The sequence below is a fragment of the Rhodotorula toruloides genome (assembly GCF_000320785.1).
Source record: "Rhodotorula toruloides NP11 unplaced genomic scaffold Scaffold13, whole genome shotgun sequence".
Lineage (NCBI taxonomy): Eukaryota > Fungi > Basidiomycota > Microbotryomycetes > Sporidiobolales > Sporidiobolaceae > Rhodotorula > Rhodotorula toruloides.
The window spans coordinates 110,936-126,720 of NW_015622973.1; the positions used below are offsets into that span (position 1 = coordinate 110,936).

General features: G+C 61.8%; 6 protein-coding genes across 6 annotated transcripts; 4 read left to right on the forward strand and 2 right to left on the reverse strand.

The window, feature by feature from the left end:
* Positions 1-114: 114 nt before the first annotated feature.
* RHTO_01357 (RNA polymerase II-associated protein 3) lies at positions 115-3,940 on the reverse strand (the record flags this gene model as incomplete). Its single annotated transcript, XM_016415039.1, has 7 exons — positions 115-221; positions 291-549; positions 620-994; positions 1,060-1,472; positions 1,537-2,359; positions 2,422-3,459; positions 3,515-3,940. 7 exons carry the CDS (start codon positions 3,938-3,940, stop codon positions 115-117), a joined length of 3,441 nt encoding a protein of 1,146 aa, XP_016272829.1.
* A 513-nt stretch (positions 3,941-4,453) lies between these two features.
* RHTO_01358 (translation initiation factor eIF-1A) lies at positions 4,454-5,403 on the forward strand (the record flags this gene model as incomplete). Its single annotated transcript, XM_016415040.1, has 5 exons — positions 4,454-4,462; positions 4,700-4,711; positions 4,803-4,881; positions 4,960-5,063; positions 5,122-5,403. The coding sequence occupies 5 exons, from the start codon at positions 4,454-4,456 to the stop codon at positions 5,401-5,403; spliced, it is 486 nt and encodes a 161-aa protein (XP_016272830.1).
* A 616-nt stretch (positions 5,404-6,019) lies between these two features.
* RHTO_01359 (uncharacterized protein) lies at positions 6,020-7,947 on the forward strand (the record flags this gene model as incomplete). The annotated part of the gene is made up of 8 exons (XM_016415041.1): positions 6,020-6,070; positions 6,125-6,261; positions 6,319-6,489; positions 6,552-6,617; positions 6,679-6,731; positions 6,785-7,316; positions 7,370-7,438; positions 7,491-7,947. 8 exons carry the CDS (start codon positions 6,020-6,022, stop codon positions 7,945-7,947), a joined length of 1,536 nt encoding a protein of 511 aa, XP_016272831.1.
* A 282-nt stretch (positions 7,948-8,229) lies between these two features.
* Positions 8,230-8,749, forward strand: RHTO_01360 (uncharacterized protein; the record flags this gene model as incomplete). The annotated part of the gene is made up of 3 exons (XM_016415042.1): positions 8,230-8,285; positions 8,348-8,632; positions 8,689-8,749. 3 exons carry the CDS (start codon positions 8,230-8,232, stop codon positions 8,747-8,749), a joined length of 402 nt encoding a protein of 133 aa, XP_016272832.1.
* A 646-nt stretch (positions 8,750-9,395) lies between these two features.
* RHTO_01361 (RNA recognition motif domain containing protein) lies at positions 9,396-12,824 on the forward strand (the record flags this gene model as incomplete). Its single annotated transcript, XM_016415043.1, has 10 exons — positions 9,396-9,732; positions 9,794-9,897; positions 9,963-10,565; positions 10,624-11,408; positions 11,489-11,636; positions 11,710-11,838; positions 11,902-11,985; positions 12,044-12,178; positions 12,239-12,352; positions 12,414-12,824. The coding sequence occupies 10 exons, from the start codon at positions 9,396-9,398 to the stop codon at positions 12,822-12,824; spliced, it is 2,850 nt and encodes a 949-aa protein (XP_016272833.1).
* Positions 12,825-13,153: 329 nt separating this feature from the next.
* RHTO_01362 (acid phosphatase) lies at positions 13,154-15,280 on the reverse strand (the record flags this gene model as incomplete). The annotated part of the gene is made up of 8 exons (XM_016415044.1): positions 13,154-13,364; positions 13,438-13,830; positions 13,911-13,982; positions 14,071-14,147; positions 14,226-14,474; positions 14,542-14,945; positions 15,002-15,124; positions 15,181-15,280. The coding sequence occupies 8 exons, from the start codon at positions 15,278-15,280 to the stop codon at positions 13,154-13,156; spliced, it is 1,629 nt and encodes a 542-aa protein (XP_016272834.1).
* Positions 15,281-15,785: the final 505 nt, after the last annotated feature.

The window sequence follows — 15,785 nt, forward strand, 5'->3', positions numbered from 1 at the left end:
AACGCGAAGCGGAGCTGAGCGCTGAGCATCAATTCTCTGGAGCCGCTCGTTTCTGCGGACGAGGGCGCTGAAGAAGTCCCGTTCAACCGCGCTCTGCGTTGCACCGCGTTTATGCTACTTGACCTTTGCGGTCGTGACAGCCCGGTGCCGCGCTTCTGCCCATGCGAGAGCCTGCCTGGCGGGTTCGCAGTCGGGCGCGATCTGGTCGAGGTGTCGGAGGTCTACAAGGGAAAGCGAGGCGAGCTGCGTCAGCAAGAAGCGTAGGAGAGCGAAATGGGGAGCAAGCGCACCTGCAAAGGCGGCCTTCCACTGCCCGAGCATTGCAAGGCAGACTCCTCGTCGATACAGTGCCTTGATGTGCGTCGGGTCCGAGTACAGCGCGATAGTGCAGTCCGAGACGGCTTCGGCGTACTGCTCGGGCGTGTTGAGCTTCAAGCGCGCGGCGGCAGCATTGGCTGCAAAAGTTGGCTCGCTGGGATGGATGATCGAGGCAGTGGTGAATGAGACAACGGCCTTTTCGAACTCGCCGGCGGCGAAGAAGTCGTTGCCCTGCGCATATGACGAGTGTCAGACTCGCTGCAAGGGTGTGAAGCTCATGGCCAATGGACTCGAGACGCACCTTCTGCTTCTCCTGCTCCGCCAAATCGCGGCTGAACGGCGTGCCCTTTGCCCGCGCTTCCGCGCTGAGCTCGAGCAACCGACCCCACGCCTGCAGCGGCCGCCGCTCGACCGGGCCCTCCTCCTTGCCCTCAAGCAGCTCGACGCCCGTCCCGAACGCATCGACGATATTACCGCGACCAAAGCGGAGGGCCGTCTCGAAAGCCCTGACGCCGCCTTGCCATTCGAGGAGCGTGCACATGTCCTCGGCGAGGACGAACGGGTCGTTGAGCATGAGGCGGTCCATCGCGGCGTCGAAGGCGTCGGAGAAGGAGAGGAGGTAGTCTTGGACGACGTATTGGCGGCTGACGCTCTCCCATTCGGGACCGGAGAGACGCTGCGAGAAAACAAGTAGTCAGCGCAATGCTCGGGAGTGAATGGGGCGAAAAGGACAGAACGCACCTTTGCTCTAAGCTGGACGTGGCACCACTTCATGAACTGCGTCGGGTCGATTTCCGGCAGGTCAATCGGGATCTGGCGGTCGAGTTGCTCGCACTGCTCGAGGCGCTGCTGCGCTTCGCGGAGGATGTCGAGGTGGTTCGACATCTTGCAGATGCAGATGTCGCCCAGCGTTGCAACGAGGACGTCGACGAGTTTCTGCATGCTGATCGCGAGGACCCGCTGACCCCAAGCTTGGATCTCGGCATGGTTGACCGAGTGCCAGAGACCGCGAGCTTCGGCGAGTTCGAGGAAGCCGTCCATCTCGCGCGGCTCGCCGGTGTCGGTCGTCATGCGGCCGCCGCCGAGAAGGTACGACTTGGCGCACTTGTCGCGGAGGAGGAAGAGAGGGGAGGGGAGAGCGCCGATGAGCTCGTCTGTAACGAGAACGGAGGACAGGGTTAGCGCGAGTTGAGGGAGGCAGGACCGACGGAAAGGCACATTTGAACCCGGCGAGGAGCGTGCCGTACAGCAGCCCGTCCATCTCTTCCCATACCTCGTACTTGGGTGGGACGCCCGTACAGCGATGAGGCGGACAGGTTCTTGGCGGCGGGTACTTTGAAAGCGGGCTGAAGCCTTCCTTGAGCGGGACGGACGGGAGAGATGTAGGTAGAGTCGACGAAACGGACGGCGGGATCGTCAGGGTGGCAGTGGTAGGCGGAGGAGGAGCGGGAATGACGACGGAAGAGATGACGGTGTTGGCGTTCTTGTTCTTGCGCTTCTTCTTCTTCTTGCCAGACGAAGACGTTGGAGGCGTGTTCGTCGCCTCCTGGAGCGGCATGTCCTGCGCGAGCTCCTGATGGTCCGCCTGGTCGTGCGCTGCGACCTCGACCGCCGTCTCCGCCGACCCCGTCCGACTCATCTGCTCGCTCTCCGCTGGCTCGACGAGCGTCTCAGCGCCGTCCTGCTTCGCCATCGTCTCCGCCTCCGCCCTGCACAGCGGACAGCACAACTCGCAGTACCCATCGTCCTCAACCTCCGCCTCGCCCTCAGCTTTCCGCTTTGAAAGCTGCGACCGGCCAGCTCGAGCTTTGCGAGCTCGAGAAGGGGAGCTGGAAGCCGATCCAGCGGCTGGAGGAGCGGAAGACGAGCGCTTCTGGGCTCGAGGCCGAGGGGCAGGTGAAGAAGGGCGGGAGGAGTCAGGTGTCGCAGTAGGAGGGAAGGCGGGAGAGGCTGAGCGAGCGGCGTCTTTGGGGAGACGGTGGAGAGGGGTGTTGTACCGGTGAGCAGGCGGAGGCGGGGCGTATCGAGCGGCGGTGCGGGGCTGGAGTGCACGAACAACGTAAGCAAGGGTTGCGCGAGGGCCGAAGACGGACGACCACGCACCTTGCCCGGCTGAGTAAGCGCGCGCGCCTTGCCCTTGGCAGAGCCAGGAACAGGTGAGACGGCTCTCGGCGCGACGGACGAGAACGGGTCGAGCGCGACGTCGCCCGCTGCAGTCGGCACAAGCAGGTCTTTCGACGAGCCAAGCTTGAAGCCCGCCTCGCCCGTCTCTTCGTCGACGCCAGCCGCTCGGCGCAGCTTCTGCCGTTCCGCCCGCTCGCGCTTGACCGCACGCTCGTCCTCCTCCTGCTTCGCCTGCAGGTCGTCGAGCTCGCTCTTGATCTTGTCCCGCTCGTCGAGCGTCTCCTCCAATTCGCGCTGAAGCCGCACCGCGTCCTCCTCGTAGACGACGTCCACCTGCTCGCCGTCGCCCTCGACGTCTTCCTCCCCTTCTCCTTCGCCCTTGTCCTTCTTCCCAATTGCCGAGCGGTACTTGAGCAGCCACGACTTGACCTTCGCGTCAAGTTCCTTGAGGCGTTCGCGGAGCGACTCAAACTGCATTGACCGCCTATCGCGCTCCTGCTTCTCCGCCACCCGCTGCTTGACGCGCTTGAGCAACTCGCTCGGTTTCTTGGCCGCGCAAAAGTCCATGATGCTGATCAAGTTGTCTCCACCGACGTCTCCGACACCGAGCAATCCGCGCGTCGCGTTCGGTCCGAACTCGGCTTCGAAGTCGTCGGCGATGAGCTGGAGGAGCTGGACAGGCCTCGAGACGTTCTCGAGGAAGATGAAGTACTCTTCGGCGAAGGAGCGGTCCGAGACGATCTCCTCGGCAACTTGGCGCATCAAAGCATGGTAAGAGGCGAAGGCTTTTCGAATCTGCGAGCGCCAGGTCGTGGTTGATTGCCAGACGGGGTCGACGAGGTTGCCGGATTGGATGAGCGAGCGGATTGAAGCGAGGAGAGGGGCGGGAGAGGGAGAGGTGCGTGGGGGAGAGAGGGGAAAGGTCGATTTGAGCGGGGCGGATTTGAGCATGCTGAGGCCGGTCGGGGTGAGGAGGGTGTGCAGGCACGGTAAAGGAGCGGTCTTGCTCGGCTTGAGCTGTGTGAAGGCCCGTAAGCGTTGCGTCCGGTAGCGCAAGTGAAGACAGGCGCACCTGCGCAATGACGCCCTCGAACGCCATGCTCATCGCCGACGAGAACCCAGTCTCCCTGAGACTCGTCGCCCATGCTCCCCCATCCGCGTCAAGCGCATTCTTGACGACCTGCCTGAACGCCTCCTTCCCGAACGCCAGATTCCGCTCGTCTGCGATCTCATCCGGCAACCGTCCTCCCTCCAGCCCGCTCAAGATCCAAGCGTCGACCGTCCCGGACGTCTCGAGCCAGTCGAGGATTTCAGAGACGCCGAGGTAGCGCAACGAAGTTGAGAAGAAGGTCTGGAAGAGTTGGGAGAGGGCGGAGGCGATTTGGTCGTGGAGGGGTGTGCCGGGTGCAGGTAGGGGCGTGTCGGGTGAGAGGCACCGGTTGGGTGCACACTGAGGATCTCGCCCGAGTCCAAAGGGTAAAGGTGGGCGGGCTGCCATCGTGTGGCCTGTTCGAGGGAAGGAGAGCAATGTCAACACGGCGGACCACCTCGCGAATGTCTGCCTCGCGCGTCTGTGGCTTCGGTTGAGCCTTCTCCTCTACAAGCGAGGTCCATGAGAGCCTCAGTCCGCCGTGTGAGCCATTCCACCCGTCCCCTCCTGTTCGCTCGGGCTGGCCCTCCTCCTGTCCACCGTGACCCTGGAAGGCTGACGGGAAGCTTGAGCTGACAGCGCACCTTTTGTGAATCCTCTGATGACCCGCTTCGCCGCCGCCTTGCACCTAGTCCACGTACTCCCGCTCGACTTGGGTCGGAGGATTCCCACTGTGCCCCTGCGCCCTCGAAACGCGTCCGCTCAACGCCCAGTACTATGAAAGTCAAGACTGCGAGTCCAATGAGCGCACAAACAAGCAGCCCAGAGCGGTGAGAGAGCGAGAACGGGCAGCCCGGTTGATGGACCAGCTCAAGGGCAAGGTCGAGCGAGCCGTTCTCCGTCACCTCCTCACATCCAGCGATGCCCAAGGTACGCGAGAGCTCATTGACACGCTGAGCATCGTCACAGGCTGCAGCGACCCTACCCTGTCCAACTCCCGCCGCGCCACTCTCCCTCACTCGCTTACTCTCACCAAAGTCCCATCACCGCGCTCTCACCGCACACGACACCCGCCTAGCTGTCTGGGGACTCGCTTGGATGGACACTAGCTGACTCGATATCGTGCTCGCCCTTGCACCGTGCTCCGGTTCGCTCTTGCCGCCGCAGAACAAGGGAAAAGTGCGTCCCTCCCTTTCATCGCCATGCCTCGCGACGTCCGTCTTCCGGGACTCGTTGAAGGCTGACGTGCGCTCTCCGCGTTGGCTCACAGGGTGGTAAGAACCGTCGGCGCGGAAAGAACGAGAACGAGGGTGACAAGCGCGAGCTCGTCTTCAAGGAGGAGGGCCAGGGTGCGTTTCATCGCAGTCGTTCAGCATAGCGGTCGCTCGAGCGCGCGACGCTGATGGATATTGTCTTTGAACTCGCAGAGTACGCCCAGGTCCTCAAGATGCTCGGAAACGGCCGTGTCGAGGCCATGTGCTTCGACGGTGAGAAGCGGTTGGCGCACATCCGTGGCAAGATGAGGAAGAAGGTGCGTTCTTGGCGGAGTGCAGAAGGGAGAGTGCCCGCTGACGAGCGCTGTGCTGCAGGTCTGGATCAACCAGGGCGACATCATCCTCCTCTCGCTCCGCGACTTCCAGGACGACAAAGCCGACGTGATCCAAAAGTACAGCGCCGACGAGGCCCGCAAGCTCAAGCAGTACGGCGAGTTGCCCGAGACGGCCAAGATCAACGAGACTGCCGCCGACGAGGAGCACGACGGGTTGGTCGAGTTCGACGAGGTCAGTGGCGAGGAGGACGCCGGCGCGGCCGAGAGCAGCGACGACGACGACCTCAAGAGGGACGACGACTTTGACATTGACGACATCTAGAATGCGCGCCTCTTGCTTTCCTCGTCCACCCCCTCTACCCCCTCCGCTGTTGTTTGCACCACGCAGTCGTTCTCGTTGCCGGACGGCCTTCCCCTCCCTTCGCCGTCGTTCTCCGCTCGTCGTTCGCAATGTATACCTCCTTGCCTAGCGCACCGACATCCCTCGCACGTTGCTACTCACCCGCCTCGCTCTTGCTGACCCTTGCGCCGCCAGGTCTCGCTCAGGCCGCTTTTGCAGCTTATCGTCCTTGTCTCCTCAGCGCCTCAGCTATGGCCCCCGTCGCCGGGATTCCCTCGCACGCCTTTCTGGACCTCCGTATCCGGCCTCGCGACATGCTCACCTTCGCCGCCTCTTACACGCGGACTGGAACCCGCCCTCGCTTCCTCATCCTCTCAGCGCACAGACTCCAATCCCCGCTTTCTGAGTTCGCGCCGCATGGCCCCGCTCGAGCCTCGCGAGGTATGTCCACTGAATACCGCGGATCGAGCGCCGGGAAGAACGAGCCTGCGCGATTTCGATGCGAGAGGAGCGGGCGGTTCTTGCACTCGTCTCGCCTGCTCTCCTCGCTGGGTTCCTGTCATCTCCTTGCTACACGCGAGTTTGTCCGGCTCAAGAGATGGACGCCATTGCGCAGGTCAAGAACGAGGCTCAGCTTGAGATCCTCCTCGTGAGTTCGCCCCTACCTCTCACTTTCGACGCGAGCTGAACCGTGTCTCCACAGGCTGGCTCACTGTCACTCATTCCAGCGGGCGTGAATCGATGGGGCTATGTACGAGAACAGCTCGCGGACCTGGCGCTGACGAAGCAGCCCAAGTCGGCCACGATCTTTCTGATTCTCGCCAGCGCGCTTGCGGCCCTGTGCCTTCTTTCCTCCGTCCATTCCTTGCTCTCCACTGACGCGTATGCTGCAAACAGCGCCGTCCTCCTCATCGCTCTGGTCTGGACAATCCGCTGGCGCAAAGGCTCGTTCTGGCTCGTCCGCCTCGCTCGCATCCGCTCCGGCGAACCCTACGTCCTCTTCCACTACGCCTTCGCATGGAGCGCATGTGCGTCGTTCATGCTGCTCGCGTTTCAGGGGTACTTGTGGTGCGTTGCGCTTTGGTCGTTCTGGGGGCAGGAGCAAGGGCTGAGTATATCTGAGCGATCAGGGAGGTCTATCAGACGCAGCATCGACGGCCACAGTATGACTTCATGCTTTGGGTGGTCTTCTGCTGGTGCGTCACCTTCCGCTGACCAGGGAGAAGGCGCAGGAGTTCACCAGTTTGCGGCTCACAGGATGCCTGGCTGCATCGCGGTCATCGTCGCCTGCTGGACATTGACGACGACCTGTCAGTGCTTCGCTGTCTCTGTGCGAGCCCAGCTAACGCTCTTGGCCCTGCAGACATCCTCCACATCAAGACCTACGCCTCATCGAACGACTTTCGCTTCTACTCGTCGTCTCGCTTCGTCGTTGGCGTCTTCCTCACTCTCGTCATCGGCCACATCGCCAGCGTCATTCCTTTCGCCTACTTTTGCAACCGCTACTACCGCCTCATGACGACGCACTGGCTTGACGCCGACGCACTCCTCGCCTACGCCGAACTCCAATATACCTCGAACCCGTCAAGCATGTCGTCGGCGACAGTCGTGCACGACATCGCACCGCACCTCTTCATCGTCATGCAGAGCGTGACAAGCCTGATCTACTGGATGCGACGCGCCTTCATCGTCTATTCCGCCTGGTCGCTCTCACTCGGCTTGCTCTTCGCCACAATCGGTCTCGTCTATATTCGTGCCTTGCGCAGGTCGTTGAACGACTTCAAGAACAAGAGTCCGACTGCGAGCGATGTCTTCAGCAGAACCCTGAGGAACGTGTCGATTCTTACGGCGGGCTTCTTTGGGTTCGTTGTGATCGTTTCGGCCAACGCCGTCTGGTACGTCCTCAGCTTGATACTTCCAGACTCGAAATGACGTTCGCTCGCTACAGGGTCGCCGCGCTCGCCAAGCAGGTCTTGACTTCGGGCCGCGTAACGGAGCTTTCGATCCTCGTACCTACGTGAGTCTCCACCCTCCGCTGCAGGCCAGCCTGCGCTAACGTTCCACGGCAGCCTCACCACGATAGCCGGCTCGCTCCTCCTTGCCGTCATCCTCCTCATCCAGTCCCTCACCGCACCCTCCGTCTACTCCGCCTCGCCGACCCGCTCCTTCCCGTCAACCCAGAAGAACCCCTACGGCAACCTCTCCCGACACTACGCGCAATTCGCCCTCGCCGCCTCTGAACGCTTCCCCGTCTTCGGCACCGGCACCCTCGCGGAAGACGCATTGCCGACCGAAGTACCCTTCGAGAACCTCGAGTTGCAAGCCGCGGTGCCGCAGCGTATGCGGACTCGATCGGGAACCGGATCGACGGCGGAGTTTGGAGAAAGGGGAGGAGCGGTGGAGGGGATTGTGGTCAGTCGGAAGCAGGAGGTGACGGTTGTTTCGCTTCCGCGGGACGAGGAGAAGGATGGGGTTGTTCCGGAGTGGAGGAGCGAGGAGTATAGTCCGATGGAGGAGAAGTATTAGAATGGGGACTGTATCGACGTTGTTTGCGACGATGGAGGTCGAGGAGGCGGAGGATATCGTCTCCGCCGCTTCCGCCTCGTCCCGCCTCGCATCGCTTGCTCTCCTTCAGGCGTTTCTGCATTGCTGTCTCTCCTAGGCAGCGCTTCAACACTCGCAAAGAAGCGAAGTCGAGTCGATAGGGGGACCCTTCGATCCTGCGAAGGTCAAGCCGAGTGACGTTCGCCTCCGCGCTTCCGTCTCCTCACCTTGCACTGCTCCAGAGTTCTCTGACTACTTGCCAGCATGCTTACTCTCTCCGCGACTGCCCTGCGAACCCTGCGATCCGCCGCTCGCGCGCCGTGCGTCCTTACTCTCTCCTCATCTCCCCACTTCCTTGAAGACGGACCAGACGTCCCTACAGACTCCTGACCCGCGCATACCGCCCAACTACCTCCCTACTCAAGCCCACCTCACACCCGGACGGCGGCGCCGCCTCTCCCACGCCCGACCACTCCGCAACGAACAAGCAACACCCGAACACGACCGGCACGACCAAGGGCAACACGACGTCTCCTACTGCGTCTGCATCACAGTACAATTCGCCCAAGTCGGAGAGCCAGGACTTGAAGGAGGCGGAGGAAGCGGCGGCGGGACCGGAGGCGGCGGACGCTCAGTATGGAGGCGGGAACATCGTCGAAGGGAACTAGTGAGCGGCTCTTGACGCGCTTGCTATTCTCTCGCTGACAAAACTTGAGTCTGCAGCACGAAGGACTCGACCAAGGCGAAGGAACGGCGAGAGGCGGGCAAGCAGGGCGAGCACTAGGTTCGAAACGAAGATTGTACATATCGAGGCGCAATGGCTGCATGGATGTGGGTCTCCCCTTCTCCTGCCGTTCGCGAGTCTGTACTGAGTCCTTCGTTGGGCTTGGCAGTGCAAGGCTTTGAAGCGAGACGGGTGTCTTCGAAGCGGCGGAGGGAGACTTGCGGGAAGTATTGCTCGTTCAACTCCTCTCGGCCGTCTCCCCTTTCATGCATACGCAGTCAGAGAGACTCTTTGGGCTGCGTCTCCTTGCTTCTCACTCGCTCAAACGGACGCCGACTCCGTTCTGGTCGACCGTCTCCCGAAAGCGTTCCTCCTGGCTCGCAACTCGCTTCGTTGGCTGACTTGGCTAGCTAGACACACATGTAAAGTACGCAGGAGCTCACACAGCATCCTGAGTCATGCCACGCGAGCTGACTTGAGCTGGTCGCTCGCTCTGACCCCGTCTTCTCGCAGCTCACTCTCCTTCACCTCACTCGCTTACGCTCACACACCCGCTGACTGGCTGAGACCCCTCGCATCAAAGTACAGTACACCCTCGCTACCCACACAGACGAGCTCGCCCGTCCCGCCTGGCGTCCGCGATTCGCTTCGCTCTCCCTCCTCTCACTCGTTTTCGCCCCTCGCTCACCCACCCACACTCGTTCAAATGCTCCCCTTATCCACTCTCCAGTCCCTTCAGACCCCTCCACGCCGCCCTACGCCGCAGAACACCCTCCGCGGACGCACCGACCCCCTCTCCTCGCCCGCACAGACACCCAGAGCCTCTCCTTCTTCCGCCATCGCAAGGCGTTCGCCGCTCCCAGGACAGGGCGGAGTCGTCGACATCTTTGCCAAGCTTTTGCTCAGTGCGCCGGCGAGGGCGACCGGAGGCGTTGGCGAGGAGAAGGAGGGCGGGAGGAGCAGCCTGGATGCCAAGGTGAACTCGGGAGGAGACGGTTCGGCAGGCTTGACGAGCGGACTGATGCTCGAGAACGTCTTCCCGGGTGCGTATACGGTGTGTCGAAGCAAAAGAGCGAGGCTGACGCCTTCGAAATGGATTCGCAGACTTGCCCTTTGCTCGTCCGCAAGGTCGTCGCGGCACGGCCTCGCAGCTCTTCCCTTCGACTCCGCTCGCCCTCTCACAGTCTCCTCGTGCAAAGTCGACCCAGGTGAGCCCGCCTACCGGACCTCGACCTCCTTTCTAAGCTGACTTCGCCCTAATGCTGCTCGATAGCTCACTTCACCTCGCACTGCCTTTGCCCCCACCTCGTCCACCTTCCAACCTCCCGCCAAACTCTCGCCCCTCGACCAGACGCCGAGCCAGTCCATCTCGTTCAACTCGTTGGCCTTCAAATTCGACTCGCCTCTCTCCTCTTTCTCCACGCCAAACACAAGTTTCGCCTTTTCGCCTCTCGCTCTCCGTCCCTCGCAAGCCAAGAGCGGTCTCACCAACATCACACCCGCCACCCTTGACTCGGACGAAGAGAGCCTCGGCGACCCGCCTTCGCCGACAGGTCACGTCTCGCACTCTTCGCCGTTCTACTCGCACCCGAACGAGCCCATCGAGGCCCTCAAGTGGTCGTTCCCGCCTCTCCATACCGACTCGGAACTCTCGACGCCGCCTGGCCCGCTCTCGCCCGGCGAACAAGCCGACGTTCGTGACTCGTGGGAGGACGAGGACGACTTTAGCGTCGAAGTCGAGTTGCGCCTCGGGGCGAGGAGGGAGAGCTCGGCGTTCGTTGACGAGGGCGTGCCGGCTGACGAGGAAGATGCGGTCGAGGAGGACTTCGCGTGCGGCGGGTGCGGTGCGCACAAGACCGACGCTTTCGTCCGCCTGGTGGGCTGTTTCGATGTCGGCTAGTGAGTCTCATACTGACTCGTTCGTACGCCGCCAGACCCCCTGTGGCCACCCCGCCTGCCCGACTTGCATGAACGCCCTCGTCAACGCCGCGGCCCACAAGCCTCCCCGTCCTTCCAACTGCTTCGCCTGCGCTACATACGTCGAGTCGTTCGAACCGGCTGTCGAGGCTGTCAAGATCGAGAATGGCGGAGGAGGGCTTGTTCAGGCGCTGTTCAAGCAGCTTGCGGAGGAGAAGCGCGAACGCGAGCGGGAGGCGCTCAAAGATGGATTTGCCGTCCATTACGATGGAGATTATCGCTCGAAGCGTCGCGGCCCACTTATGCGCAGGCGGTCGTCGATCGTCGCCACTTCTTCGAATGGCGAAGCCCGCTTCGTCGACGAATCGGACGGCGAGTACACGACTTCTCCGGTCGGCTACACGGGTGCTTCTCTTGCGCTCGAGACGTCCGACGAGGAGGACGAGACGGTGCACTCGCCGAGGAACCGCCGCTCCGCTTCCAATGTCGTCTCGCCCGGGTCAATGTCGACGAGGTCGGACGACGTCGGCGTCTTTGGGCCGCGCAAATCGTCGACGAGCGTCCGTTCCGAGCGCGAATCCGTCCAGACCGACTCGCCCGCCAGCATCACGCGCGGCGACTCCGACCTTCCCTCCTCTTCAACCCGCTACAACACCGATTGGCCCGTCGTCAGGCTCGACAACGTCCCTTGGAGCGTTACGGTCAAGGAGATCGAGGATTGGTTGCCCAAGGGGAAGGTGCTTGCGAACGACGTCGAGGGCGAGAAGAAGGCGACTTTGGCGGTTCATCTGCTTTGCAACCGGTGCGCAGAGCGTCTTGGCCTACCAGCTCTCCCATCTCCCTGACGAAGTGGCTGATTCGACCCCATGCTCCTCTTCACAGCACGGATGGCCGCACCCTCAATCAGGCCTACCTTGAGTGCGCCTCGCTCGCGGCCGCCCAGAAGATTGTCCGCGCCCGCGACGGCACCTACCTCGGCAGTCGCCCCGTCCACGTCTCGCTCTCGAGTCAGACTGAGCTCTTGCAAACGGTGCGTATCGAGTCCCGTTTGGGCCCTTTGCCTCGACCTTCCTAATCCTCCGCCTCGCATGCGTCTCGAGCAGATCTTCCCCAACTACACGCCCGGCTTCGACGGCCTCAAGCCTGTCCCTGTGCGGGGCGCGAAGAGCGTTCCTGTCCCGCTGCTGCTGCAGACCGAGTTGACGGGCTTGCTCGAGCTCTGCAAGCTTCAGGTGCGTGCTGCTCATACGCTTTGCTTCGGCCTCACTTCTTGCAGCGAAGGGTTGCTGATGCAGGCGAAAATCGGGTACACGCAGTCTGCCCACTCCAGCAAGGTGCCGGAACGTCCGTTCTTCAACATCGTCACCCTGCTCGAGAAGGTGCGTTTCCTTCGCTTCGTATGCCATCTCTTCCAGCTGACCTTGAGCGAACACGCAGATGCCGTGGGAGCACAAGTACAGCTACAACGCCGCCGCCATCGTCCGCCTTTTCAACAGCGCTTGCGCTGCCATCGAGATTCTCGCCCTCGTCAAGTCGCGCGTGCCGCGCTGGTCCTACGTCCTTCGCGTTCTCGTAAGTATCGAGACCTACTTGATTCGCGGAGCTTTGAGGCTCACAAGTCACGGCACGCAGTTCGACGCCATCGCTCGCTGCCAGGTTTTCCGCCCGACGCAAGTCGAGAAAGCCGCCGAACTCGCCCGCACTGCCGGTCTCGATCTAGAAAAGTCCGAGGTCACCCCGTCAACGGTGAGTTGCCTCAAGCCCGGAACACGAGAACCGCCCTCCTTACGCTTGCTCGCTCTCGCAGATCACCTTCTTCGGCCACAAGAAGCAGCTCCGCACCAAGGTCGCCGTTACGCCACTTCGCTCTCCCTTCGGCGTCGCCGGCGTCTTTGACTCGTTCCAGGCGACGTCGACTCCCGCGACCGACATCGCCAACTTCACCCCGTCGTCACTCGCACAGTCTTGCGTGACCACCGCTGCCAAGTCCTCCCTACGCCTCTCGCCACCGTCATTGATCCCCAAGCTTCCTCGAGAGGACCCGGAATCGGCGACGACGTCGATTCCGGCCGAACAGCTCAACGCGCGCGTCCAGCCTTCGGAACTCGCCTCGCCAACTCGCCTTCGCCGCCGCTCGAGTCTCGCTGAAGAGCTTCAGCTCGACAAGAACGTCGTCGATAACGTCGCCAAAGCTCTCGGTATCGACCTCGTCGAGTGATTGGACATTCACCTTCGCTTCGTCGACCACTTTCTTGAGCAAGGAGGACACCGCTTGTTTCCCGCGTCTTCCCTTCCTCTCCCTCACACTCGCTTGATATCCCTTCGCCTATTCTTGAGCCGTCGTCGCGGTGCACACTCGTTCCTTCCTGTCTTTTTGCAGCTCCCCTCTCTTGGGGTCGAAGCGCAATCTCTATCGCAATATCTGCATGCATTTGCATACTTGACTGGCCTTTGTACAGACTGTTACGGACGCCAAGAGAACCACGTCGAACGGAAAGTCTACTGAACGAGAGGGAGAGAAGGAGAGGGAGAGAGTAATCGATTCGCTCAGAAGTGAAGGAGGTTCCTCCTCTGCTGGTTGTTGTTGCCGCCCTGCGAGTTTGACGGGGGCGTGTAGGGGTGCTGGCCTTGGACCTTGCGGAAGTTGTGCTCCTTGTAGAGCGTGTGCTCGTCGATGACCGAGCCGTTCCTCGAGGCGATGAACTGGTAGGTCAAGTGCGTCTTGTTGTGGAATGTGAGGCGGCCCCAGCCGTACTCCCTGTGCAAGAGGATGGAAGAGGTCAGTTTGAGGCGGAAAGGGAAGCGGACGAAGCGGAGGAGACGCGACGAACGTGTCAAGTGCGTGGAGCGTGCCCGTGTACAGAGGCGTCTGGTCGAACTGGTCCAAACCATCGTAGTGACCACTTGCACCATTTAGCACTGGAAGAGGCGCACGAGGGTTGTTGAGGCCGTTCGGGTCGACGGTACCGTTCATCATCGGCGAGAAGAACTCGTAGGTGTGCACGTGTCCCTGATGATAGACGTCGACGTGGTTGTCATAGAAGATCTTCTCGAAAGCTTGCTGCCATGCGGGCCAGGTCGGAGGGCTGCTCGAGGTGTACCACGGGCGGTGAAGGCCGACGACGACCCAAGGCGTCTTGGTGCGGTCGACGTTGGCGAGGTCGTTCTTGAGCCAGTTGATTTGCTGGTTCGGGGCGCCGAAGGGACCGTTGACGTCCTCAATGCTGTCGAGAACGCGAGCGGGTCAGCGCCAGCAGACAAAAACGAGGAAACCCAGTCGCGAAAGGGAGGAAGCTGTACTCACGGGCCCTTGAGTCCGTCTCCGAGGTCAGTCTCGCAGGTGAGCGAGACGTAGTGCACAAGACCGTTGTCGAAACTGTAGGCGATAGCGTGAGCGAAGGAGGGCAAGGAAGGGGAAAGGCGGGAGCACGACGAGGGCGAGAGGGGGGAGAACGAAGACGCACGAGTACCACATGTTCCCGACACCGCCGCTCTCGTACGACGGCATCTTAAAGTGAGCGTTGTAGCCAGTGAAGTTGGTCTGCGCAACGACAAGCGTTAGCAGAATGCGAAGGAGAGGTTGAAGTCAAGGCAGCAGCCCAAGTCAAAGGGGGCGCACCTGTCCGGGCATGCAGTACGTCGAGTCGTAGGTGATGTGCGCAGCCTTGTCCTTGACGCCGCCGTTGTCGCAGTTGGCCTCGTGGTTGCCGGGCGTGACGAGCCACGGCCGCTCGGCAGTGATCGGCTGCATCTGGTCGTAGAACTGCTCGCCGAGCGACTCGTACTGCTCGGCGACCTCGCCGCGAGTGGGCTGAGTGTCGTTCGCGGCCAAGCCGAAGTAGCCTTGGATCGATTCCTTGAGGAAGTACTGCGCGTCGAGTTCTCAGCAAGTCAGTATCGTCTCTTCTGAGACGCAAAGGAAAGATCGCACGCACGTCGTTATACGCGATGTCGCCGGTGTGGTAGATAAAGTCGTACGAGTCCTTGGCGGCGAGGAGGGACTGGATCGTGTTCATCGCGCCGTCGGGGATAACGGTGTAGTTGTCGCCGCCGATAGGTCCCGTCTTCGTCGAGAGACCGTCGTCGCCCATCAAGCCGAGGTCGCCGAAGATGGCAATCGAGTAGGGAGTCGTGTCGCCGGGCGCGCGAGCGGTCGTGAAGGAGTAAGTCGGGCGGTATGCAGCCGCGGGCGCGTTCGTGTACGAAACCTTGTAGTAGTACTTCGTGCCAGGCTTGAGACCGGTCAGCTTGACGTGGTTGTTGTACGTGCGGCTGGTCGGGTAGGTCGTCGACTCGGACGAGCTCGCCTGCTGGTCCAAGTTCGACGGGTCCGTTCCGTCTAACGAGCAGTGTGTCAGATCTGGAACGTCGAAAGAAGCTGAAGGCGAGACGCACAGAAGACCTGCGGGTTCGAGAGCTGGTTGAACGTCGACCACGAGACGGTCATGCCAGTCGGGCCAGCGAAGGCAAGACGATGCTGGAGCGGCTCGTTCAGGTTGGCGGGAATCGCGCCAGGGACTGTTAGAGAAAGATGTCAACGGCGCGAGACTGGCGAGAAGAAGCGAGGGGCGCACCGTGGACACCGTTTCCGACATCCTTCGTGCTGGGCGAGAGAGCCTGACCGGCCGAGAAGAGCGACGCCGCAGCGACAGCCGAGAGAACGACGGGGAGCATCGTTCGGGGTATCCAAAGGACGAAAGCAGGGGAATCTGAAGGAGAGAGAGAGACGCAGAGGGAGACGAGAAGCGGAGGAGAAGAACGGCGGACGGGAGCGAGAAGGTGGAGCAGTTTCGGTCGCGCAAGGGGCCCGGGGAAATTGCAATCCCGTTCGTCCGCCTCTCAAGCGGCGAATCGTAAGTAGTGAAAGTACGGACAAGCCCGCACGTGCGGTCGACAGCGAGAAGGAAGGGGCTCACGTTCGGGTCGTCGAAATAGCTCGCCGCTTTCGAAGCGCTGTCTCGCACGGGCATGCGATCGACGGTGAGGCTGTACCTGCAGCACGACGGAGCGTCGGCAGGGGGTGCGGACGTGTGGACAGCATGGGAGTCGGCGAGCGAGAAAACGAGGAGGAGCCCACACCCCTCACGGCGCTGCTTCGACAGCTCCAGGCGGTCATCCAGCATCGTCTCGAACTACTTCCGAAGCGTCAGAGCCGATTTGTCGTGGTAGAGCAGAGTGC